The sequence below is a fragment of the Drosophila guanche genome, unplaced genomic scaffold, assembly GCF_900245975.1.
Source record: "Drosophila guanche unplaced genomic scaffold, DGUA_6, whole genome shotgun sequence".
Taxonomy (NCBI): Eukaryota; Metazoa; Arthropoda; class Insecta; order Diptera; family Drosophilidae; genus Drosophila; species Drosophila guanche.
Window position 1 is genome coordinate 7,114,590 of NW_022995748.1, and position 23,938 is coordinate 7,138,527.

Genomic DNA, 23,938 nt, shown 5'->3' on the forward strand with positions numbered 1-23,938 from the left:
AGGTATCTGGGCGGCGGCGGCGGCCACGCCCCGCACTTAGTAATTTGGGTATTTGAGCGTGAGATGGGGTTGGGGGGGGGGGGGGGGGGGGTGGGGGGGGGGGGGGGGGGGGGGGGGGGGGGGTCGAGGAAAATCGCTGCAGTTTTCTTTATAGTTATTACTTTATAGAGTTTCTCCTTGTTCTTTTCTTTCTGATCACAAATTTGCTTTCAATATTTTACCCAAAAGCTGGTTTGGAAATGTCTGGTGGGGGCAACAAACCCACTTTCGAGCACCTGCCCCAAAGGAAACGTTGCCCCGTTAAACGCAGTGCCCCAACTTGAGGTACGTGTTGCAGCAGAAGTTTGACGCATTAAGAACTGATGTTGTTGTCTGCCCCGACCAGCTATTGTTGCTCAGCTCCTGGTTTTATTGTTGGTCGGACCAGTGTGTTCCTGAAGGTAACGGGCTGGAAATGACTTTGGCTTGAGTCACAATGATTTCCGACTCTGTGAAACATTTAAGAATACAAGAACCTTTCCGCTTCCTAACTACATATTTCGGTTAATGCTTAGAGCTAGATAAAAGAACGTGTAGAGCTGTTATAGTCTCTTCCAGTATATTGATTGTATATCCAAAATGACAAAATATGTGTTAATTCAATTCATTGTTCTCTACCTGGCAAAATGCATTCCGTTCTGCGCTCTGGAATTTTCAATTAAGTTAGTGGAATTCCAATAATTAAACAACAAATATTTCGTGTTTCTTATTTCTTGTGATTCTCAATTCACAGAAATCAATCAATTCAAAGTATTCCATTAAATATTTTTAATATATATATTATCCGGCCACATTTTTGCTTTGTTCTGTGGGAGGTTGTAAACAGAAAACCTCTTTCCAATTAATTCCTTAATTCAACATATTTTTCCTCTTATTTTCAGAAAAGAAAAGTGAATTTTTCACCATGCGGTTTCACCAAGTTGTCTATCAAATGGCCTTGACCACAATCCTTCTAGCAATCACAATAGGTAAGTGAAATGTACAAATTTCTGGTGGTCAAAATGTAGATGAAACAAATAAATTACAGCAAAACCGAGGAATGGTTTTAAAATTAATCAATAAATACCTTTAGTCGAATTCACAAATTCAATGGGAGGTCAAATATGCTATTAAAAAATCAGTGCACTGCATTAATACTCATTCGCAACATAAGCAAACCCATTCAAAAATTTAATGAAATTTGTGGGTAAACATTAAAATTCCATTATGATTGAGCGTGGCATAAAAAACAATATTTATGTGTATTAACGATAATTGTATTTCCTTTCACGGAAGATGGTGTAAAATTGTTCACTCACTGAATGCTAATTAGCGGCAATTAAATCGAATGTCATAGAAAAGCAGTGCTATTAAAATTTATGTGATTTGGTCAGTGCGCCAAAAGCGATGAGCTCTAAAAATCAATTTAATTATAGTTTTTTTTTTCAGTAAATTACCTGATAATTTCCAGTAATTAATTACGAACAAAATGCTGCAATGTGATTGTTTCATTGATACTTTTTTAGTGAAAGGCAGGCAAAGCCATAAAGTTGGAGGTGTATCTTTTATAATCTGTGAAAAAGTCAAAAGATTTAAGCTGAAAGTTCAACAATAAAATAGCCATCTATACCATGAAACCCATTTAAGCTTCCAAATATGTTATATTTAACGTTTTAATCTTAAATATTGCCACAAAAGAAAACCAAACGAGGGGTTAGCCTTCGTCCTTGGCTCTGTATTGTGTTTGAGTTTTGCCACATCATAATTCTCTAATCTCATTTGGAGTGTGACCACATTCAAATCATAAAACTTGGAGCCAACAACTCATCCTGTCAGCGTCTTATACTTATACTTCTGCTACTATATATGTAGATGCGGAGATGTATGTTGGTCTCGCCTTGCTTTACACACTCTTCAGATTTTTATTGCCTCGTCTTTGCGGCTTTCGCCGCCATTGGAGGTCTCAGTTTATTTACCGAGAACATAAATTTCAAAAACCGCACGCACACACACGTATAAACACTCACACACTGGCACATGTAGATATAAATATTTGAGCATCTGTTAGGTGGGTAAAAGTGGAGAAGAGCAGTAGCGTAGACTCGCTCTCAAACTGATTTATTCAATAAATCACACAAGTTGCTGCGGCTTCTCCCACCTTCTATACCTCCTCCATTCAGCCTCACCTGCCTTTAACCCCAGAGCGTGCGGCGCAGATTTAAATTTTATCTGCATTTCCTCCCGACCGTCGATTGAGTCCCGTGGCTGCGAGACGGACAGACGGGCAGGACACATGTCAATAAAAGGGGAAAATATGTCACTTAATGCATTTACCCTACTGACGTAGGCGTTGACTGTACCTCCATCCGATTTGAGGATTGGGATGGTAGTGCGAGCAGACGGCAGGGTTCCTAGTTGGGAGAGTGGATGATAGCGAGTTGATTTTTCCTCCCACATAGATATCCATCTATCGCTCACTCTATCAACTGTAACTTAAATGACAGAGAATACATCAAACGACATTCAATCCTTTCGCGTGACTGAAGTTTTCGACTCTTTGTCACTCCGACAGAGCCATTCCCAGCCGTGTCTCACGGGCCCTCCTTGGTCCTTCTTTTGCTTAGAGTCTCCACCTTCTTGTTAGCAGCACGGCATCTGTGTGTGTGTGTGTGTGTGTGGGTGTGACGGCGTGTGTTCGCTTGATAAATGTTGCTAACGTGCCTGGCATTTGTTTTGTGCTGCCTACCTTTTTGGGCTTTATTTATTTTCTCCACTAGCAGCACACATCTAGTAGTGCGAGTATTTGTGGGGCCAAGACTATACCCGAATGCTGTGACAAGTGACTGCCGGGCTCAGCTTTTATTACATATATTCCACACAAAATAAAAGCAGCTTTAAGTTGTGTTCAAAAATGGATTACACTAGACTTTACTCTGAATACCGTTTATAATATTCGTAGCAACATTTTTGTAAGCTTCAGCTGCTCTTTAAATATCGATTGAAACCGTCCCAGGAGCACCTTGGGTCAGCTCCAGCTCCAGCCATGCAAAAAATGTTGCCCCTTCCATTTCGTCTGCCACTCGTATGTCTCGCCATGCGTTCAATGTCGCACAAAAACGTTTATTAACCTGCCATTATCGAGGCAAACCCCTCAGTGTACTCAGCGCAGACGACATTGTGTGAGTGCGAGGATCCGGGGACCTTCAACCTCCCACTCACACCTTGCTCCGGTGACTTACGGGCACACCGATAAAAATCTCCAGCACGCACAACAATCACACAAGAGCAAAATGTTTTCACTAGAAGGGTCTGGAAGGGTCGGGGCTGTCGAACAATGCGACAAATCCCACACACAAGTGCCTAATTAGTCTGGGGTCCTGTGCCATCGGTCTGGACTTCGTAAATCGGTCGTGCACTTGATTTACTTTTAATAACCAGATGGTGGAGTCGTGGCTGCCCTGATGTGCTGCTTGCAAATTTGTAACAATATTACTTCCATTTTCATTTTCATTTTGCTTGCAACTTTAGTTAATGTCTTAATGCCCGGATTGGAATGGATTGCTCGAATTGTTTGGGGAAATTGACATTTATTTGGGCCCTTTTGTCGGGGGAAATTAGGGGCTATCATGTATAATAAATAGGCTACAATTTGTGTGAGTCGTAAATGTGAATTAAATTGAATGGGCAGCCAGGTCAGGCCAAGGCGAAATTATTGATTTCTCACAAGCAATGCCACTGCTCAATTATAGGCAGAGTGAAGTGTTGGGGCTAATTGACATGGCACTCACAGGAATACAAAATCCCGGCAAAGAAAGTGTCTCTAGTCGTCCATCACTTTAAACTGTCCGCACAACGAGCCCGTCACCATCAACAATATCCTTCTGCTCAAAGCCCAAAAGACAACGAACCCAACATAAAAGGAGAGAAACAACCACCAACCGGGTCACAAATTGTCACCTGAAGTGACGTTTACCTTTGCCGGCTGCTCCTCTACTCCACCTGCACTCCGCCCCTGCCTTTAATTAAATCCCCTCGAGGGCACCTCGAGGTGGGTAAAAATCAATCGCTGTATATATTATCGAACCAATTACAGTGCATCCAGCAGCATGGAATTTTTGATCTCACAAACCACTCTGGCACTCGAGACACGCCAGGGCGCAGTTCCCTTTTGAACGATGCTTGACTTGGCTTCGCCTTTCGCTTGGCATACTTAAAACTAACAGGCAAATCAATGGGGAACTTCGGTTGGCACTGGATTGGGGTGGTAGGGCGCTAAAAGTGTACAGAAATATGAATAAAAAAGTGCTGTGCGAGTGCTGGGGATCAGGAATTTGACTCGTTTACTCGCTTACTAAAAATCATAACCGAACGCCAAACACCAAACACCAAACACCAAACGTAAACCAAACCAAATCGAACCAAACCGAACGGATGGGAACGAACCCCCGAACAACCATAATGGATGCAGGGACCTGTGCGGGAGGGCATGGGGGCATTTGGATCGTTACATAAAATGCATGAAAATCTCGATTCAGCTAAAAGCAAAAAAAAAAACAAAAAAAAAGAAAGAGGGAGAGAAATGGGTGGAAAAAAACGGAAAGGGAAACAAATTGAAGCTTTAGCCACGACTGACAAACTGCAGCTGTAACAGGCCAAAGTTTTTGGCCATTTTATTTTTCATTTTCGCTTCGTTTTCGTTGTCAAGCGGATGGGATGAAGCTTAACAATTTTTATGGGGGATGCACCCCAGAGGCGGAGCAGGGCACCAAAAATATGGCTTCAGCGAGGAGAGGGTCAAGCCCTGGGTTAAGCGGCTTAATTGCTCTGGTAAGGTCAATTCGGGGATGCGAAGCTCTCCAAAAGGAAAACTATTTCCATGCCATGGCTGCAGCCGGAGAGTGCGGAAAGCGGAGGGTCGCAGCCATGAAGGAATTTACATAATAACAGGAAACAATTTCGTTGTGTGCGTGCCCGATGCGACCATATTGGCTCCCATCTGGCAATGGCTCTGGCAATGGCTATAGCTATAGCTGCAGCTATGGCTGTGGTCCGCTCGAAGTATGCACCGGAAAATGATGTGTTAGTTTAACAAAATGCAGCATGCGGCAGGGCACAAATTACGGAAAGGGCAGGAAACAAGAGTACAGGGATGTGGATAGCCAGCCAGCTGGGATTCCCAGAAGATCTTTACATAAAACTACTAGACATGAAACTTCTTTATAGCATCAAAATATCAAAACAAAATGAAAGTAGTACCAAAAGCGATGAATGTACATTTGTACACTGCCCGAAACAATGCATAGAATTTCTCACTTTCTCCGCATGCTTTTATCACATGGAAGTGCAAGGGGCAACTTTATATAATTTATAACACTTTATAGCCCCCGTGGCGCGTTATTGTTTGCAAAACACACTAATTATGTCGCAGCCCTCAGGAGCTAGACAGATTTACATTTCCCACTCTCTCTTTCTCTGTGTAAATTGTACATAAATTCCATGCACGCGTATAAACTCGTATGCCATTATCTATTGTTGTTCCTTGACGCTGCTCGTTTGCCGTGCTGGCAAATAGTTAATAATGATTATTAATATTTACGTGGGTAAATGGCAGGCGCATAATGGCAAAACGTTGCACACACGCCAGCCGAGACACCGAGCCGACAATTTTCACCTTCGTTATGCAGCCACAACCACCCACTGAGCTCCCATTCCAGTCCACCACCCACAAAAAGAGCATTATATGGTAGCTTTACTTCACCTGATTTGCTCCAGCTGTAGTTATTATTTGTGGGTCAATGCGATGGCTATGGAATACACGTTTCCAATGTGACATTAATTTTTCAATTAAAAGAGAAGATAAATTATGCTGAAATATTTCTCCAACTCAACTGAAAATATTTCACAGATAATTTATCTATTGAACCATTTTTATATGTTAGCGTGGGACATAAATATATAAAAAAATTCAAATTGATAATTACGATAATTAAAAGCACTTAAAAACGTAACTAAAAGTTATTGTCACAAGTAAAATTAAATTGTGATTAGTTTTCAGCTGATAAATTCGAGAACATTTTCGTATCGTATATAATTTATGGGGCGGAATAAAAACAATTTAAAATTCATTGCTTTCGGTGGCTCAAATGAAGTGTCGAAATTTAAATCGTTTCCTCATTGTGCTTTGGATATTAAATAATTGATGCGCTTTTGCTCGCCTGACTTAATTAACACGTTTGAGTGATGTGAGTTCAAATTGTTGCCTCAAACAATGGAGCTATTTCGTGGTATTTAAATTAGAGCTGCACAGCTCCAAATAATAGAAAACTTCTCAAGAGTACTCACAAAATATTCACATGCTTACCCAGATAGCCGCAGCAGTGTTTGCCAAAATGTATTTCTACTTTTTATTTCACATAATTACTCATTTTTCCTTTATGACTGCCATAACAATGAGCGAGCAATGAGCATTTTCACCGGTGCTCGTTTCGGGCATTTTTCTTTTGCTCCAGTTTATGTGGATTATATTCCGGGTGCTCCACTATGCGTATCGCCCCCGAATTCCTCTTTTTAACTACCACTAACAAATGCATTGCAATTCATAACTGCCAAAGAACCGTGGGGAGAAAGCCCCGAAGACAATGGTAAAAAATTCGTGCGAGGCAACAGTTCAATCAAGGGTCAGTGGAGGGCAAGGCAGGACTTCCCCCTCACATATGGAATCGCTGACAATTGCAAGTCTGGCCAATCAACAAACTGCAAAATCGTGACCGACTCACCTGTCGCCAAGCGCCTTTCACCTCCGCCGCAGCACCTCGCCGCAGCAATAAAAACTTAATGAAAGCATTTAACATGCATATTTTGCTGTTAAAAAATTTACGAGACACTGCAACAGGAAGCAGCCCAATAGCTGAACAGACCATGCCAACAAGGACTATAAAATAATGTGAAAGGAAGAGGGTGCAGCACATGGAGATTGCTGGGGCTTTGTTGCACAGAAGAGGGAAATTAATAAACTTGACTGGTTTCCCTTTCTCGGAACCCCAACCCCAACCCCAACCCCAGCCATCACTCCACTCCACTCCCCTTCTTGTAATGGCTGAAACAGCAATAACATTCAAAGTTATTGATTAAAAATTCCTTGCACACAATTGCGAGCTACCATCGACGCGTCGAGTCGTCGAGTTCTCTCTCGGTTTCGCTGTCGGATTTCATTCCTTCCAAAGTTTGCAGCTAAAATTATTGCACATTTCGTTCTGGTTCCTGTTCGTGGATGGTGACCTCAAATAATGAACGTGTAACCAAGTTGCCAATAAACACGTACGTATCGAATGCCACACTAATGGCTCGCAAGGAGAACTTTTACGTGAACTGGCATTTGGCATTTGGCATTTGGCGATTGCGATTGACACTTACAGGGAGAAGGCCAGGGCAGGGCAGCACTCAAGCAGGGGCTGTGTAAAATGATAGAAAGAAATAATGCTATTAATTAATAAAAATATTGTGTAAAGTTGAGGATAAACTAGGTTAAGCTCATTGGATGCTGGAATATATATTTTGGTAACTAACCAACTTTTTCCTCCCATCGCACGCCCCTGACTGGCACCCGGTCCCTTATTCCACACTCAACCCAGAAACCAGAAACCACAAGACGCACAGACACTGACCCATATGTTGCTTTAGCATAAGAAAAGCAACAAATCAATGAATAAAACTTCACACAAAACTCAATTTTCAACAACTTTTCCGCATTCTAAACACATTTTTCTTGCCCCCATCCAGTGGCTTTCCTGCCACGTGGCACGGAAGCAACAAACAGCTCCAAGCGCCGTGGATGAGGCGACACAATGTGGCCGACACCAGAAACCCCGAAAGCTGAGTCTGAGAGTGCGACTGTGACTGTGACTCTGACTTGGACTCAAAATTAAGGCCAAGGCGTCATGATAAAACTTTTGTCCCTTACTCTCTCGCCTTCAATTCTTTTGGTATTTTTTTGGGCTGTTGTTCTTGCTGGTTTCTTGGCTTACTCGTAACACGCCAACTTGAACTTGACGCATGTTTGTTGGCAAACAATCCGACGTAACGCCCCCAGTCAACCCGGCTGTGGGGCTCATTAAAATGCGCGGCGTTGGGTCGTTGCCATCAACAAAAGTTAAAGCCAGAAGGACCAAGCCAAAAGTCGGCAGAAAGAGCGCAAGAGACATCCTGGGCGGGCGGCGCGACCTGACCTGACTCGACCCGACCTGGAGCGACGCCCGCGCCTGGCATCTTTGAATGTTAGCCAAACAAATCTTATTTAATTTGCCTTTGGCGCCTTTCATTCCCATACCAACAACCAGCGCGCGATGTTCCGTTCGATTGGTTGGAGATGGCAGCGTGACAGGAGACTTAAATCTTAATTGTATCGAAAGGCGAATGCACACCGGATGTTATACCCAAAGAATTCATCATTTACAGCATCATTAATCATCTTGTTCTCATAGTTAGTGGAGCAAATAGCTCCCAACCAACTTCCAGCTTTGCCAAAAATCATTGACAATGCCCAGCACGTCACGCTCCCATCACTAGCAGGCATTGTCAGAGGCTAGGCTCTCGCCCCATCTCATTAGAAGGTCGCAGCTGTTGCTTCGAGAATTTCAAGTGCATTTGAATGGCTGCGGGTAAGGCGAGACTCGGAGACACGGAGCCCAACTGGCTCACTGGAGCACTAACCTAACCCGCCCGACTGCTGCTGCTGTTTGCCAAAGTGTTAAATGTCATGAAGGGAAGCGCAGCTGGGCCTTTGAATTTATGGAAATTTCACAGCGCATTTACATTTACTACATGCCATATCTATTATTTATGCCCGTAGTCGTAGCTGGTTCTGGGGCTGGGGCCTCCATTCCAACTGCCAATAGTCGAGCTGACAAGACGCATTTCCGACTGATGTCTGACTACGAAAGTCGAGAGGCCCCTCCCTCCCGTTGTGCACTTCCTTCCGGGATTCGTTTTCGCTTTTTATTAGCTTGAAAAGTTTTTCATTTGCCTGCTCAATATTTTATGACTGTTGCACATATTTTTCGCCTGCATTTTTCATACGATTATATGCAAATATTTCATGATAAAACAGAGTCGGGTGGGGCCAGTGGAAAATTAACATGCGCACAACCGGTTCGTTGTTGAAAAGTCTAAATTGAATTTACGCCAAAAATTATACAGCAGCGCTTGGCTTTTTCCCTTTTTCCCACCAACCAACCAATCGCTGTGATGTGAGTGCTGGCACATTAATTTGAGTTAAATTGATTTCCTGTAGACTGTACTGCGAAAGGGTATTTTCGAAGCAGGGCTTAAGGATTGACAGACTCAATTAAACGTCAGATTGGACATTAAGTGGTGGACTCTGATCGAAGGCCTCGATAAGATTTAAGCTTTAAACTCGCTTTACATACTTTTCGCATTAAAAATGCGAACATAATTCACACAACCTCTCAAACTCTTCGTCACAAGAATGTCAACTATTTCATGAATATAATGAAAAGAAGGAATATTTCAGCGATTTCATAGAGAATGCCCTACCCTCATCGGCTCCACTCACCCCTCCCTGCATGAATTCCTTTCAAAGTATGCCAAGGCGAATACGGATTCGGAGACTGATACTAGTCCCCAAATAACATTTCAACAACATTAATAAATTAGCTGAAGTAATTGAAACTTTGCGGTCCTTGGAGGACCCTTCTCGAGGCTTTGACTTCAGCAATGGCAAAATGGCAAAGTTTTTGTTGTTGTTTTTTTATCAAACGAACAAATAGAATTGCTGTGAAAATAAACAGAAATCGCTTTGTGACAAATCGTTGAGAGGCCTCACTCCATAGAGCTCCTGGCAGCTCGAACAGCGATACTTTGGGGAATGGAATCGACAAAAGATTATTTCATTTTGCAGTCTAGGAGTAGTCTTTGCCTGCCTTATGGGAGTCGGCAGACAGTAATTGATTATGTGCAATGGAAATCTCTCAAGAAGCCACTGAGTTGGAGATGAAAATAAAGCGATAATCTTGGGGATTCGTTCAGGTGTCGTCAGCTGGGCAAGCGTCAAGTGACCAATTAGCTTAATATCCACAGTCAATGAAGAGAAGTTAATTAAGCGACAGCTTGCTTTGGGTTTGCAGTCAGTTAGCTACCTTTATCAATTTCCCAAAAACCAAATTAATCATTTATACGCTCATTATACTTTAAATGTAGCCAATTTCAACTTAATTTGACCCGACTTGCTGTCACCTCCTGCTCCGGTGACTGTCTCTCTGCCTGTCCACCGGCGAGTTTTCGGGCGTGAAAAATGTCAAGGAATGGCGTGGTGGCCGTGTCCGTATCCGGTCTCTTCTCTTTCGCTCCGCATCTGGTCCCAGTTCTATTCCTGGAGGTGGAGGCCGTGTTATTTGAACCAGCTTCAATTGTGCTTGAAATTTGCACGATTAGCGGAACGCTCCGACTGGCTAACAGCATGAAGTTGGAGCCTAGACTGGGACTGGGTCTAATCGGCATCTGCCATAGAAAGAGCCTGGGTGTTGAGTTGAAATCCTTTGGAATGTTGAGAGAATGTCTGCCTAGCCAGCCACTTGGGTATAAACTTTTTCGATGACCTAATGAAATGAGTGATTACTTTTGATCGAATAAGTTTCAATTGGTTTAGGGCGAAACTAAAAGATTTTGTGGGTGCAGAAGTCAACAGTCTCAGAGAGGAGTAAGATGGGAGTCAATGGCAGATGAACTTCTATATTTAAATATACAAAAAGTAATGGTGCGAACTACTGCTAGAAAACGATTTGCAGAAAATATCTATGGCAATGCACAAGGAGGGCAAACGGAGATAGAAGTATGTATATTGAAAGGATTAGAGACGAAAACAGAACTCAAATTCCCAAAAATGCAGCTCTAATGCATTATGAAAATTGTCTTTCCATTACTTACCATTCTAGACGCTTTCCTTTATCTGTGGCAAGACGATAAGCCGCCGATTCCACAAACTCCATGGGCAAAGACAATGCCGCAAAATTCCGCTTTTGTTCCCACTTAAAAGTACCGCCATTAACATTTATGGGGTTGACCTCAAATAATAAAAAATGTTCCACAAAGCCACACCCACCAGAACCGGTTAGTAGAAAATGAAGTAGAAAATTGCGAAAATTAACAGAAGGAAAAGGCGAACTGAACGAAGACTTCTTTCCTGTTGTGGTTCTGCCAGATTTTCGGCTGTGCCATGGCCCCAAGCGCCTTAGACTGCTTAAGGAAAATTAATTAAAAATAAACATGGCTCACGCTTGTACTTGGGAAATGCCAACCAAAATAGACCGCAGGCAAGAAGAAAAACCCAAAAAAAAAGCAAGAAAACAAGGGGCAAGAGAGCTGTGTGGAATGATTGGCGATGTGAGGAAAAAAACCCACAGCCAGACAAAATAAGAGAAAAAAGGAAAGAAATCCAGGCTAGCCAAATTCCAAACAAAAGCTCACGAAACATTTTGCGGCCAAATCCGAGACGATAAGAAAATAAGTAACATGGAACGGCAGGGAAAGAGGGATACTGGCCAGTGGGAAGAGGAAGTGGAGAGCAGATTTTGTGGTACCGAAGCTGGTGATACCCTTTAAAATATTACTAAGAATTTCCCCCAGGTGACAAATTATAATATATAAATATCATCTAGGTACAGAGACGCTTCCAGACCTGCAACGTATACTACCTTCTGCAAGGGTATAATAAGTAATACGGAAATGAAAAAGAGAGCGACGGGAAAGTGGGGAGAAAAGGGACCTTGGCAGGATAGAGCAAGCGATGAAAGTATTTAGTAATTACGTCTCGCTGGCCACGTGAAAATTACATTAGAAATGCTCCAGTATGAGACGAGGCTTGTCGCCCCCCGCCATGAACTTCTCCTAATAACTTGAGCATGCGAGCGTCCATAATACGTGTACGCCTCGATTTGCCGCATCAGCTATGCATGTTAGGGGTGGGATCAGCAACTGGAGGGGATCCGGCAGGGCAGAGGTGTGCACCGTGTGCCAGGTGCCATGGCTGTTGGCCAGCCATTCAGACACATGAAAACTTTAGCACTCAGGAAACAGGAAACTATTGTTCTGCGGCGACTGCCATGGCCTCAACGGTAATTGTCCAGAGGGTGGAATCTGCCCACTTTTATTGTTGTTGCGGTAGGCCAAGCAACGTCATATTGTCTGATGTTTGATGCCTATATAGAGACATATGTACATATGCATAGGAATATGTTTTATGTTCCCCTGCAGGTAATTTGACTTTAATTTGCCGGCAACTTTGACCCCTTTTTAAGGGTTCATTCTGGGGCAACTGCATTTGGTGCGGGGTGAGAGGGGGACATGTGCATGCGACATCGATTGTCCGGGTCAAGGCGGACACTAAAGTTAACTAGAGTCCTATTTATCTAACTAGCCTAGACCATACATTTAATGGGAGTGAAGAATGATTTATTATTGAGAGTTTTTACTTGCGGGAAAGGTGTTTTAAATAAGAAAATTCAGACCTGCCTTAGATGGAAAAAAGTGAGTTCAGTCCTGATTAACGAGAAATCTTCTGTAAATTTATAAAATGCTATAAATATTAGAAATGAACAACTTTTTTTTTTGCTAAAATCTTTCCATTTACTTTACAATATTTCAATTTAACCTAAGTGCTTTGGATTCGCCATTTTCAATTTGTTGACCAACAAAATTACTTTTATAAAATGCAGAAAACAATACTGAATATATGTTTGTGTGGCATATATTTGACAATCCATAGCAAAATGCAAACAAACCTAAATAAATAGCCATTTGCAAATAATCACAGTAAAAACTACCAATTACACAAATATTGGCGGCAATGGGTAAGAATTTCCCTCATCCGAAAAATAATCATGAAAAATTGATTCCAATCAAAGAAATATTTATCTATGGGCCAATAAAATCAAAGCGAAAAAGATCCCAGTCCGAAGGCCACATTTTGTTGTTAGACACATCAACGATTATGGAAAACCATAGACTAAGTCGGAGAAAGGAATCCCAATGCATTTTACATCAAACGAGATACACACACACACACACTCGTAGAAAATAAAATATTGAAATAATTCAAGAGGAAAAAGAGAGATACGCATCGGAAAGAGCAAAAATATATGTAAGCGGAAATGCGAGTAATAAATACATATATGTATGTATGTAGCATAGGGATAAGCATATTTCTAAAAGAATATTACACACATGCAGGAGGACCTAGTTGGGGGTCTAAGTACTAAAGGCAACAATGTGAGCCGCTTATCAGTTTAGTGTGCCTTTTTTATTATTTTGATAGAATTACTTTTTTGATGTAGAGCCTGATAAAAATGTGTGGAAAAAAATGTAGAAAAAGCGGGTCAAATGTATGTCAGAGTTTCCAGGATGTCGCTTGAACAAATGAGAACAAATAAACGCACTACTAGGTAGACATTGGCCCATAAATACTATGAAATCAATTACACATTTATGGAGAAGGGGTAAATGATTTATTCCAGCTGAAGGGGCTTCCCATTCAAATGAAAAGTTCCGTTCTGTTTACCCATTTACGCGATGAAGTTTCGCCGTTAGGCAGTCGGAACAAATCAAAGCGAATTAAGTGCTGTCAGGTCAGAGCCAGAAGTTCGTCTGAAACCCCTACTGAAAGCAAGGACAACCCAATTCTGGCTGATTTCCCCCTATATTGGTTGCTTGTGCCATTGAACTGCAGCAGCAGCAGCAGCAGCAGCAGCAGTGGTGTAGTGTGGGGTAGAGTGGAAATTAACGCAAACTGCTTTAATTTGCAATTTGGAAGCCTGACGGCTGTCGACAGCGCACTCCCGGCCTGCTGGCTGCTTTCTGTGCTGATTTCTAGACAATAAAGCACATTGGTGGTGCATGTCGAGCATTAATATATTAAATGGAGAAGCATTCATTCCCATTCGGATTTCCGTCCTCCCCCGCAAGGCAGCAAAACTGATTCACCCTTGGCCACAAATCTTCTCCGGCCTCAGACCTCACCCCCGCCACCGCCCTCCACCCCATCGCGTGTCTATGCCAAATTTGGCTGGCAATCAAAACGCATTGCCAATCAATTGATTTACACAAGGAAACGCTCCAACCACCATCCCAGTGCGCCTTACAACCACCCGCCTGCTGCTCTTGTCTGAATTGGCAAATAGCTGTCACTGGCTTATCATAATGTCAGTGACAGACATCTTCATCTCTGTTTCTTTTTATGTAAACTCCTCTACATATTGTTGTAGTGCATAATTACAATGTAGATAGAAACTTTTCTATGAGTTCTAATCAATATTAATCAATTATTACAAAAATCGTGAATAGTTAAAACTATTTAAGTCTCACATTGTAGGCGGTAAATATTTTAAATAATTGTTGGAAGGGAATTTACACTCTTTCCATTTATTTGTACAGAATATTTAAACAAATGCTTATGATTTTACACTTGCAGTCAAATGAATTGGGAATAAATTGCCGAAATTAAATTAAATTAATTTCTATTTATTTTATGCAACAATGTGGTTTTTTTATGTTTAATAAGTTTATCAAAATTGTATTGTTGTCTTTGAATTTTATTGTACAAATAAACTCTTACGATTGGCCGATGAACTTGTTGTTCCTCCATTTACTGGACCGTCTTGCAATTTCTTATTCATGCTGGAAAACTATTTTGCAATGGAGTCGGGAAATTTCATTAAACATTTAAATGGGCAACTTTGTGGCCTCAAAGTCTGACCCGTCAAAGTGACCACATCTATCTTAGTTCCTGTCACTTCTGTTCACCTAATTAAACTAATGCAATCCTCTGCCGAAAATCAACAGTCGAAGTGTTAAGACGAGGAGTATATGTAATGGGCTTCTGGTCAAGACAAAGCCCGCTCGAGAAGGACAAATGGGATAACACAACAGGCCAGGCGAAACAGCGGACAACGTAGAAGGAGAAGAAGTTTCACAAAAGACTAAGTTAAATTTATAGGCATTGAGAGCAGGAATTGCAACTTCCGGCACTGACAAGACCCACACATCCAGAGAGAATACATTCAATGGAATTCCCATTTCCCCCCAGCCCAAACAGACGGCGAAACTTCCATGTGGCCTGGCGACTTCATTTTGTAGAAGAAGGAACTTTAGAGAAGTTCGCTTCAGTAGAACCAACGTCGACGACGACGACGACAACGACAAGATAAAATATAAATGGCTTCGGTTTACTTCGAGTGGGCAGAGTGGGTAGTGGGTGGGCGGAAGTTTTGGGGCAATGGGAAGGCGGAAGCGCCACTGATAGCCGTCACATGTTGAAGATTTACTTATTAATGCCAGTATAAGCCTTAGCCGGCATCCTGCCAGGGGGATGCGGATGTTTGGTGTAGCTCTGGCAACGTTCTCTCTACTGTGTTTTGTTACGAAGCATTTCTTGTTGCTCTCTCTTGTGTTTTTTTCCCTACTTCTTTTTTGGTTGCTCCTCTGTTGGCTTTCGACACCCTTCTGTGTATTTGAGACATAATTTGTGCCCAGAAGGAGGTCGAGAAGGACAAAGAACGTCGCCGACCCAGGGAGCAGGCTGTTGCTTCTTGCTTTTAGTGACTTTGACAGTTTTATACGATTTATGTCATGGTAAATTAAAAATTACGTGTGCTCCTAGTCATCCCCCGTCTCTTTATCTCTCACGCTGTGCGGCGGAGGGTTAATCCTAAGGGTGAATTGCGGGGTGGAGTCGCTAAATTGCATTGAGTGGGGGAGATTACAAAATAAAGATAAACAAAATGGCATAGGGGTTGCTTGGTAATGCTTTGCAGTTTTCCCTGATCTGATCTCCGCAATAGATTTTATGGTACAATATTTATGATCATTTTGATGTATGTAGGAGGAAATTTTCATACGGCCATAAATTAAGCACAGTAAAAAAATAGATGAGACCCATTCAAAGAAAATATTGCATATCGACTAAATGTCTAAATTATACAATAAATTCTTTCCCCTATTTCCCCTTTAACTACACAATTCCATAACTGCATATTTTCCATTCCACCACCCACTGTCCGCTGTTCTGTTCTTTTTATTCTCCCATATTCCCATCGTATCTCAGCCAAGTGGAACGTTAATCTCTTCGTTAAACTCAAGTTATTTACAGGTCAACAAGTCAGCAGCTCTTTTCGCCAACGAAAAAAAGGGCGCCTTGGAGCCGCTTCGTCAAGGCAAGCCGAGTCCCCCTCGGCCTAAACGACCATTTAACAGACACTTGTGTGCCCCATTTTGTCCGCTTTGCCACGACAAATTGTATAAAAAAATAAAATAGAATGGCAGAGAGGAAAAAAATAAATTTAACAAATCCTCAAATAATTTGAACGTCTGGCCGGGGCCATGGGCTTGCACCAAAGAGCGGGCCCATGGCTGTGGCTCTGGCACTGTATGCTGTTTGGTTGGAGGCGGAGGTGGAGGCGTGGCAACACGGTCACAATGCGAATGCGAGGAGTATACATTTTCACCTGTGCACCTCCATACGAGGAAACACGCTGGCACTGCAATTTTCGACTCTTGGATCGGAAAGGAATGCAAAAGCGTGCAGAAATCCTCCCTAAAAAAAAAGAAGGCCAAGTATAACATACACAAAGGCACACACGCCTGTGTGTGTGAGAGGGGTTGTGAGTGTGTGTGAAAGGGTGAGAGACAGGGTGAGGAGCGAAAATGGATAATAAAAAGCTCATTGCAACAAATTCCTGCACAATTTTCAGTGTTAGATTAGAAACGATGCACAAAAGAGTGAGAGAGAGAGTCGTGGGTGTACGGTGGGGCCGGATCGCCAAAAGGATTGTAAGGGTGCAGAGGGTGCAAGTACGAAGAGACGACACATGAAACGCTTTTTTTTCTCTCACTAGACTCTGCAATTTTTCGGGGCTTGCTTTTTATTTCATTTATGGCTCTACTTCGGCCCCTCAGTCTGTGTGCAAGTGTCTCTCTTTCATTTGTTTGATTCTTTGCACTTTTTCATGGCATTTCACCTCGTGACCCACACCAAACTATTCTCGTACTGTAAAGCAGTAAAGCTCACTCCTTGGTGTCCTTCCACTTTCAATCTTTTTCCCTTTCCCCATAGTTGAACATTTCCCACGTTGCTTTACACTTGTGCACTTGTTCGTTGGATTTTATGAGCTTAGTCGGCGATTTAGCGATGCTTGTCTTATTTAGTTTTTAAATAAATGGCCAAGGATGTTGGCTTGGCTTTGGGTATGCCATTAAAGACGAGTGGCTAGAACTTGTTGGATCTTGGACACTTTCTTATGGCTTCTTTCACTTTCTCAGAGAAGACACAAAAGTAGACTAGAGGACAGGGAAAACTCGTAATGATAAAACTGTTGATGCCAAATCATTTTTATTGGATGTTGCCTTAGACAACGACTGTCCATATATTATTTTTATTTAATGATTGAAACTATTTCAAAATTATTTTTACCTGAAAAAATGCACTTCTTTGCTAAGAAAACATTTGGGTACATAACTAACACTGCCGTAAAATATTCTACCAACGGACATTTTCAATGTTGAACTGAATGCTATTGCTCTTGACATTTCTATTCAAAAAAATCTGGTCACAAGTACAGAACTGAATGCATTAAATTTAATGAAAAGCCCCCAACCGAAACGACTACAATTTGTCTGTGAGGAAAAGCGGGAAATGTGCCATTAAATGGCAAACACCAAAACCGAGACAAATTCACGACTCTTAAAGCGGGTTGTGGAGAGGGTTGATGGGTGATGCCTGATGCCTGATGGGTGAAGGAGCGTCCTCGACTATGAGAATAAACAGAAAGGGAGGACATGGCAGGCAGCCAGTCTGGCAGGAGGTTTTTGTGCTTAAATTTCATAATCAACACAAAAGGGGGATAGACACAGAGACAGAGCGACACAAAGGGCGCTGGGAGACATGAATATTGTCGTTGAATGGCTCCAACGAGGCGGCAAAGACAACAGGGATAACCGACTTGGTCAGAACTCCGAGCTGCTAGTACTGGAAATGCATGAAACGAGTGCTGCACATGTGGCAGGCGCACATATGGGAGGAGTGGACTGCCTGACTGACTGACTGACTGAGTGAGTGCCTGTGTTTGAGGAGGACAAACAAACGGAGCCGGGGCTCATGGAGCAACAGCAGCAACGGCAGCAACAGCAGCAGCATTCATTTTCGCCAACCAAAAGAAGTGACGTAAAAATGCATTAAGCAGAAATTGTCAACAATTTTTCAATCCANGCCCGCCCCGAAAGCGGCCCTGCGCGCGCAAACACGAAGCCCGCCCCCCCCCCACCATGGCCGCAAAGCCCCCCTAAAAAACCGGACCTCCCCCCCCCCCCCCCTCTATGGGGCTTTCGGAATCGTGGGTCTGTGGGGTGGTCTGATAACCCCAGATGGAAGTCAAATCTGACTGAATAATGACTGTACACAAATAGTGCTCGATACGGTCTAGCGGGAGTGAAGACATACGCGGGTCGGTCCCCATTCAGCTATCGGATCTGTGTTCTTGGGGTTGAATTTACTGTCAGCTCGAGTTACGATTTTCGTATGATTTTCAATTTTTAATGTCCTCGCACTGGCATTGCAAATGATGATGAATTTGGCGCCAGATTTTGCAGATTTCCCGACACTGACAGTGTCAAAGATGCAGATATAATCGTACAGGCTAGCTGGGTTGAAGGGTAATTGTTCGGCAAGTCTGAAATACTCCCACCAAGGGCTGCCCAAAAGTTTTGTGAACTTCGCTGCACTGCACTGCTAATAGAAAATTTAAATTCCATGTTCTGGCCAAGAGTCGGAGGCGCTTTGCCCATCTGTTGCATAAGTGTATCACGACGTTGTGCACATTTCAAAAGCCACGCTCCATAAACTTGGACGTTGCAAAGTTTTCACTTGGCCAGGACTCCCTCTCGAACGGGCAAACTTATAGCTATTCGCCAGTTTCTTCGGGAAAACTGTGTGGTCAGTCAGGCAAATGCTGTTCTCTCGGCCAGGGAGTTCATGTGGAATGGAAATTATGTGCAAGTTCAGGTCACAAAGTTTAATTTTCTCTTCTCTTTTTTTTTGTATTTAAAGTTTTAATTAAGTGGCAGTGGGGCAAGGAAATATGTTTGACAGAATGTGACATAATTTTTTCAACTAAAGAGTGTAAAAGAAGTGGAACTTGATCTGAGGTTAGGTAGGGGTTTTAGAAGAGTGTCAAAGAGACTTAAAAATCCCGTGTGGATCAGTGAATAAATAAGGAAAGAAGATCCAGGAATATTCTCTGAGGAATCTGTTAACTAAAGTCACTCTGGGTGAGTGGATTTCTCCATTGCAATCCCACACTGTCGGTGGTTTGATGGTGCAAATCACGCAGGACTGTGGCAACAGAACTCTGCCGGACATTTGTTTGACACTCGAGCTGGACCCACACTCGGGCTTGCCACAGCTTGTCAGCTTCTTAAAATATGCCATGCATGTTGCATAAACAAGACTTAAACAAAAACGAACGCCAGAAGACCAGGGACCTTCGTCCCTCTTTTGGGGCACTGCAAATATTTGCTGCCGCGTGTCGCCCCAACAATGAGGTGGGATGCTCCCCAAAGGGACTCCAGTCCGTTTTGCCGAGTGCTCTGTTTTGTGGGCTGGAGCTGCCTTTTCACTGCCAGCGTGGAGTGCGGTCTCGTTTCTACTTTGTGTGCCACTCACGTTGTGCTCGTTATTCATATTTATTGCACACGTTGTGAGGCGCCTCCCGAAGTCGACTCCAGCTCCAGCTCCTCTCGTACTCTTCCGCTTCGCAGACAAATGGCCGGGTTGCATGTGCATTGTTCTTGGCACAGACGCTTGTGCCACGACCCGATGTGGCTCTGGCTATGTCTATGGCTATGGCTGTTGCTGTTGGTAGGCGTGCGGCTCGTGTCTAGCAGTAAAAACTTTGCAATTACAGTTATTTGATGGGATTTACAATGCACCACCGCCCCCGCACAGGGGGATGCGGTGAGTGGGTGGGGTGTTTGATTGTTTGGACATTCATTTGCAGCCGGATGGTTACAACCTTGTCTATTTAGTGTGGCATGAAACGAGACCCCAGACAAGCCGCACACCAGCAAAAGGCGTTAAAGGACACTGGAGTCGGGGTGTCTCTCAATTAACGGGAACCATGAAGGAAAGTTGGAATAGGATGGAAGCAGGGAGAGGGCAAGGCGACTGTTTAACTACGAATCTGATCGTTAACCATGTTTGGATGGATGCTTAAGTGTGTATGGATGGAAAGGGATTAATGAAAGTAAATCAAAAGAGGAATATGGAGTATGGATCCGTGTTTCATAAGCAAATAAATCCTGTAAAGAATTTTAAAGAATTATAGTATGTCGTTGAAGCGTTCAAATCAGTTAGCAATTGGCCATGGCAAATATTAGATACGGCCATAATAAATGTTATTGGAAGAGCCAGAGTCTGCGGCCACATCGACAGCCACCTGACAGCCAAAATGAGGTTGTGGTTGCTGCTATCTTTTCCGTGAATTATTATTTCAAAAAGTGAAGAAAATGAGTGGTGCGATTCAAGGTTGTGCGACCAGAACCGCTTACACGTACTTTGCAGAGATGAAGGGGCGAGTACAAATCACATGCACATATCCTGATCATCGACAAGGAGATGACCATTCGAGTGGGATGATAGCAATTTTACAGCTCGTGTCCGAAGGAAGCAACGATCATACCCTTCACCTTAGAAGAAATTGATTTGATTACGAAGGAGCATAACGAGCTAAGAAACCAAGAGCAGGTGGCTATATGAAGTTGCCCAAGGCAGCCAGAATGTTGACGATGCAGTGGGACTTAGATCTGGCGAAAGTGGCCGATGAGGATGTGTCAAATGAAGAAGCTTTCTTGTGCCACAACGCCAGAATATTCGTATACCGGCCAGAATGAAGCTATGTAAGCCAAAAGCTGCCAGTGGCCCGGCAAGGTTATACTCAAGAAGCAAATCGAGGACTGGAAGAGGCAGGGAAACTATGCACGGGATTACCATTGTCCGGGTAAGCACGTCTGGAACATACATGGGCGTGGCTATACATATTATATTTAATGGAATTCAATGCATTATGTAGGCAAACATCGGCTTACTTCCTTCAAATGGTGCGCGATAAATGTAACCGTTTTGGATGCGCCGTCACTTGCTTTACCGAATCAGATAGAATCACGTATCAGCTAATGAAATGCATTTATAGCTGCACCATGGAAATATCCACCCCTTATAATCCCGTGTATGTGACGTCGGCAGACTCAGGTGTAGACTGTCAGTTAGGCACCAACAAAGCTTACCCCAACCTGTGCCACAAGAGAGAACGCGCCGCGCCATGCAACGCAACTAAGGAAGACAAGCCACGTCCATATCCTGTACAACCTACACCTGGAGACTGTCCCACTCAATGTACAATGCCTTCCTACCCACCGGATAAAAATTACAAGCCACCACCAATACCGAAAAACCCGACTGTGCCTGCACCTGGTCCTGCCTTTCCAGCCCCATCGCCGCCACCATACTACATTCACCAGCCTCCCTTTATGGGGCCAAGGACTCTCAGGACAGCTCGAACAGCTGGACCATCTCGAAAGAGATCCCGGCAGAGGCCCCGACTCAATTCCCAAGAGCTAGCCAGCGCGGAGTATGACTTTTCCGATTACATTCATGATGTGGATCCCTGTGACACCTGCACCACAACAACATGCAACTTAAAGTATGATTGCTTTTAATTAGTAGTAAATCCGTTTGCAATTGTCCATGGTCCAGTAAAACATGAATATAAGATACGGCCATGGAAACACGTTTTAGCAGTAAGAGTCTACAACCACCTGCCATAATGTGGTTGTGGCTGCTGCTCTCTTTGCCGTGGACTATTAATGCAAATAAGTGGTGCGATGAAAGGTTGTGCGAGCCGGGGCTCCAACACATACTTTGCAAAGATCAAGGGGTAAGTGCAAATCCTATAGACATCGTGCCCATCAATTAGGAGAGATTATTGCAGAGATTTTACAGCCCCTGTCCCGCGGCTTCAGAACTTGTGGAAATGACTAAAAATGACATTGACATGATCACGCATGTTCATAATGATTTGAGAAACACAGTAGCAGGTGGATTTACGGATTTGCCCAGGGCAGCGCGAATGTTGACAATTCAGTGGGACGTGGAACTGGCGAAAGTGGCCGATGCGGCCGTAAGGTTGTGTCACTTGAATAAGCTTTCGTGTGTCTCAACGCCTTTGTTTTGGTGGCCCGGCCAGAACGAAGCTTTGGAAAGCTCTCACTGCATTCAGCCCAGCACTATTTTACTAAGAAAACAGCTGGAGAGCTGGACCAGTCAGTTAAGCAGTGCACTTGCTCAGCATTTGCAAGATCCTTCAGCTGGGTAAGCAGAATGTCCAGGATATACACACTTTTAAATGAAATATTTATGGTGCACACAGAACATCGTACTTTCTACAAATGGTACGGGATCGGTGTGATCGTTTTGGATGCGCCATCAGTCGCTTCACCATTGGTCAAATGACGCATCAGCTGCTGAAGTGCATTTATAGCTGCACCACTTTGGTGGTCTCCCACTTGAATCCCGTGTATGAGGCGGCATACTCACATGCAGGGGAAAAGTGTTACTCCGGCCGTAGCCAGGTGTACCCCCAACTATGCCATCCAACGGAAAGCGCTGAACAATGTTACGGAACTGATTCTGCAGGACATACCCCAGCACCTGGTTACCCAGGATATCCTCAGTATCCTCCACCTCCTGAAAATCATACATATCTTGGATATCTTCCACTGCATCTTCTATATCCATTAAATCAAACAGTTCCTACACTTCCTACACTTCCTACACTTCCTCCATTTACTCTTCCACCTCCTCAGGAAACACTTCCTCCCTACCCCATCGATAAAAAATACAAACCACCAAAAATACCGAGAAACCCGAAAATGCCACCACCTGGTCCTTCTCTCTCTTACCCATCCCCGCCACCATATTTTCATCCACCCCCACCCTTTTTGACTATATTCGATATCAAAATTCTTAGGACAGCAGGAGCTATAAAAAGAAGAGCACGTCCGAGGCCCCGAATCAATTCCCAAGAGTTAACCAGCTCGGAGTATGACTTCTCCGATTACGTCCATGATGTGGATCCCTGTGACACTTGCACCACGACGCCGTGCAAATTAAAATTTTATTGTTTCTAATTGAATCGCAATTTTTATGGACGCATTCAGTTGAAGGGGAATAAAAACTGTAACAAGAATCATCAGAAATACAGCGAAATGGTAGTCATAGTAGTTTCAGTTTCAGATATCCTGTATGGGAGTGAAACTTTATTCTGTTGTAGAAATACCTCCATCAATCAATACCTAATGTATAAGGTAAGGTTGCTCCCAGTTTTGGAGCCAGAGGCTCGGTTATCCCACCTAACCTTTCATAATTTAATTAAACACCTTTAAAATTAATGTTTAATGTTTTATTTTGATCTGGTAAAGTCCTCTTCTTTGATGTTCCTTTCAGTTTCATTTTAATACATTTTAATAAACTGTTTAATACCCATCATCGGCTCATACATTTAAACAATTTAAAGTACATCCAAAGAAAAAAGGCTTACAATATTCCGACAAATGTTTGATCGGCTTTGGACGTTGAACAACTTTTATGCCATTCTCCATTGAGTGGGCAAACGGGATTTTTAATTTCATCACACTTAATCAGGCAACGATTTATTCATATTTTATTGGGGCAAGGCAATAAATTCGAAAAGGTGAAGGGTGTGGAATCGGGAAGAAGATACTTTTTGCTCTCTGTTGGTTATAAGCTGATTTATAATGGCATGGCCTGGGCCTAAAAAAGAGAGCTCACTGACAATAAAACGAG

At 43.1% G+C, this 23,938-nt stretch overlaps 3 protein-coding genes across 5 annotated transcripts in view; all 3 read left to right on the forward strand.

Moving 5' to 3' along the window:
- The window catches only part of LOC117584194, a 41,774-nt gene that overhangs the window by 8,002 nt on the left and 9,834 nt on the right, over window positions 1–23,938 (forward strand). For all 3 annotated transcript variants that reach the window (XM_034272962.1, XM_034272963.1, XM_034272964.1), the window contains exon 2: window positions 921–1,007. In XM_034272962.1, coding sequence (XP_034128853.1) covers window positions 944–1,007 — 64 coding nt within the window. In that variant the 5' untranslated portion in view covers window positions 921–943. The remainder of the gene's footprint in view (window positions 1–920; window positions 1,008–23,938) is intronic.
- LOC117584197 (lysine-rich arabinogalactan protein 19-like) lies at window positions 20,729–21,820 on the forward strand. The gene is made up of 2 exons (XM_034272967.1): window positions 20,729–21,074; window positions 21,147–21,820. Exon 2 carries the CDS (start codon window positions 21,172–21,174, stop codon window positions 21,790–21,792), a length of 621 nt encoding a protein of 206 aa, XP_034128858.1. The 5' UTR covers window positions 20,729–21,074; window positions 21,147–21,171; the 3' UTR covers window positions 21,793–21,820.
- LOC117584195 (allergen Tab y 5.0101-like) lies at window positions 21,867–23,333 on the forward strand. Its single transcript, XM_034272965.1, has 3 exons — window positions 21,867–22,010; window positions 22,065–22,444; window positions 22,503–23,333. The coding sequence occupies exons 1-3, from the start codon at window positions 21,900–21,902 to the stop codon at window positions 23,260–23,262; spliced, it is 1,251 nt and encodes a 416-aa protein (XP_034128856.1). The 5' UTR covers window positions 21,867–21,899; the 3' UTR covers window positions 23,263–23,333.

Coding starts and splice junctions, on each gene's coding strand:
- LOC117584197 (XM_034272967.1), top strand. CDS start 21,172: ATGGTGCGCGATAAATGTAACCGTTTTGGATGCGCCGTCACTTGCTTT.
- LOC117584195 (XM_034272965.1), top strand. CDS start 21,900: ATGTGGTTGTGGCTGCTGCTCTCTTTGCCGTGGACTATTAATGCAAAT. Junction 22,011..22,064: donor TACTTTGCAAAGATCAAGGG/GTAAGTGCAAAT, acceptor AGATTATTGCAG/AGATTTTACAGCCCCTGTCC. Junction 22,445..22,502: donor TTGCAAGATCCTTCAGCTGG/GTAAGCAGAATG, acceptor TGGTGCACACAG/AACATCGTACTTTCTACAAA.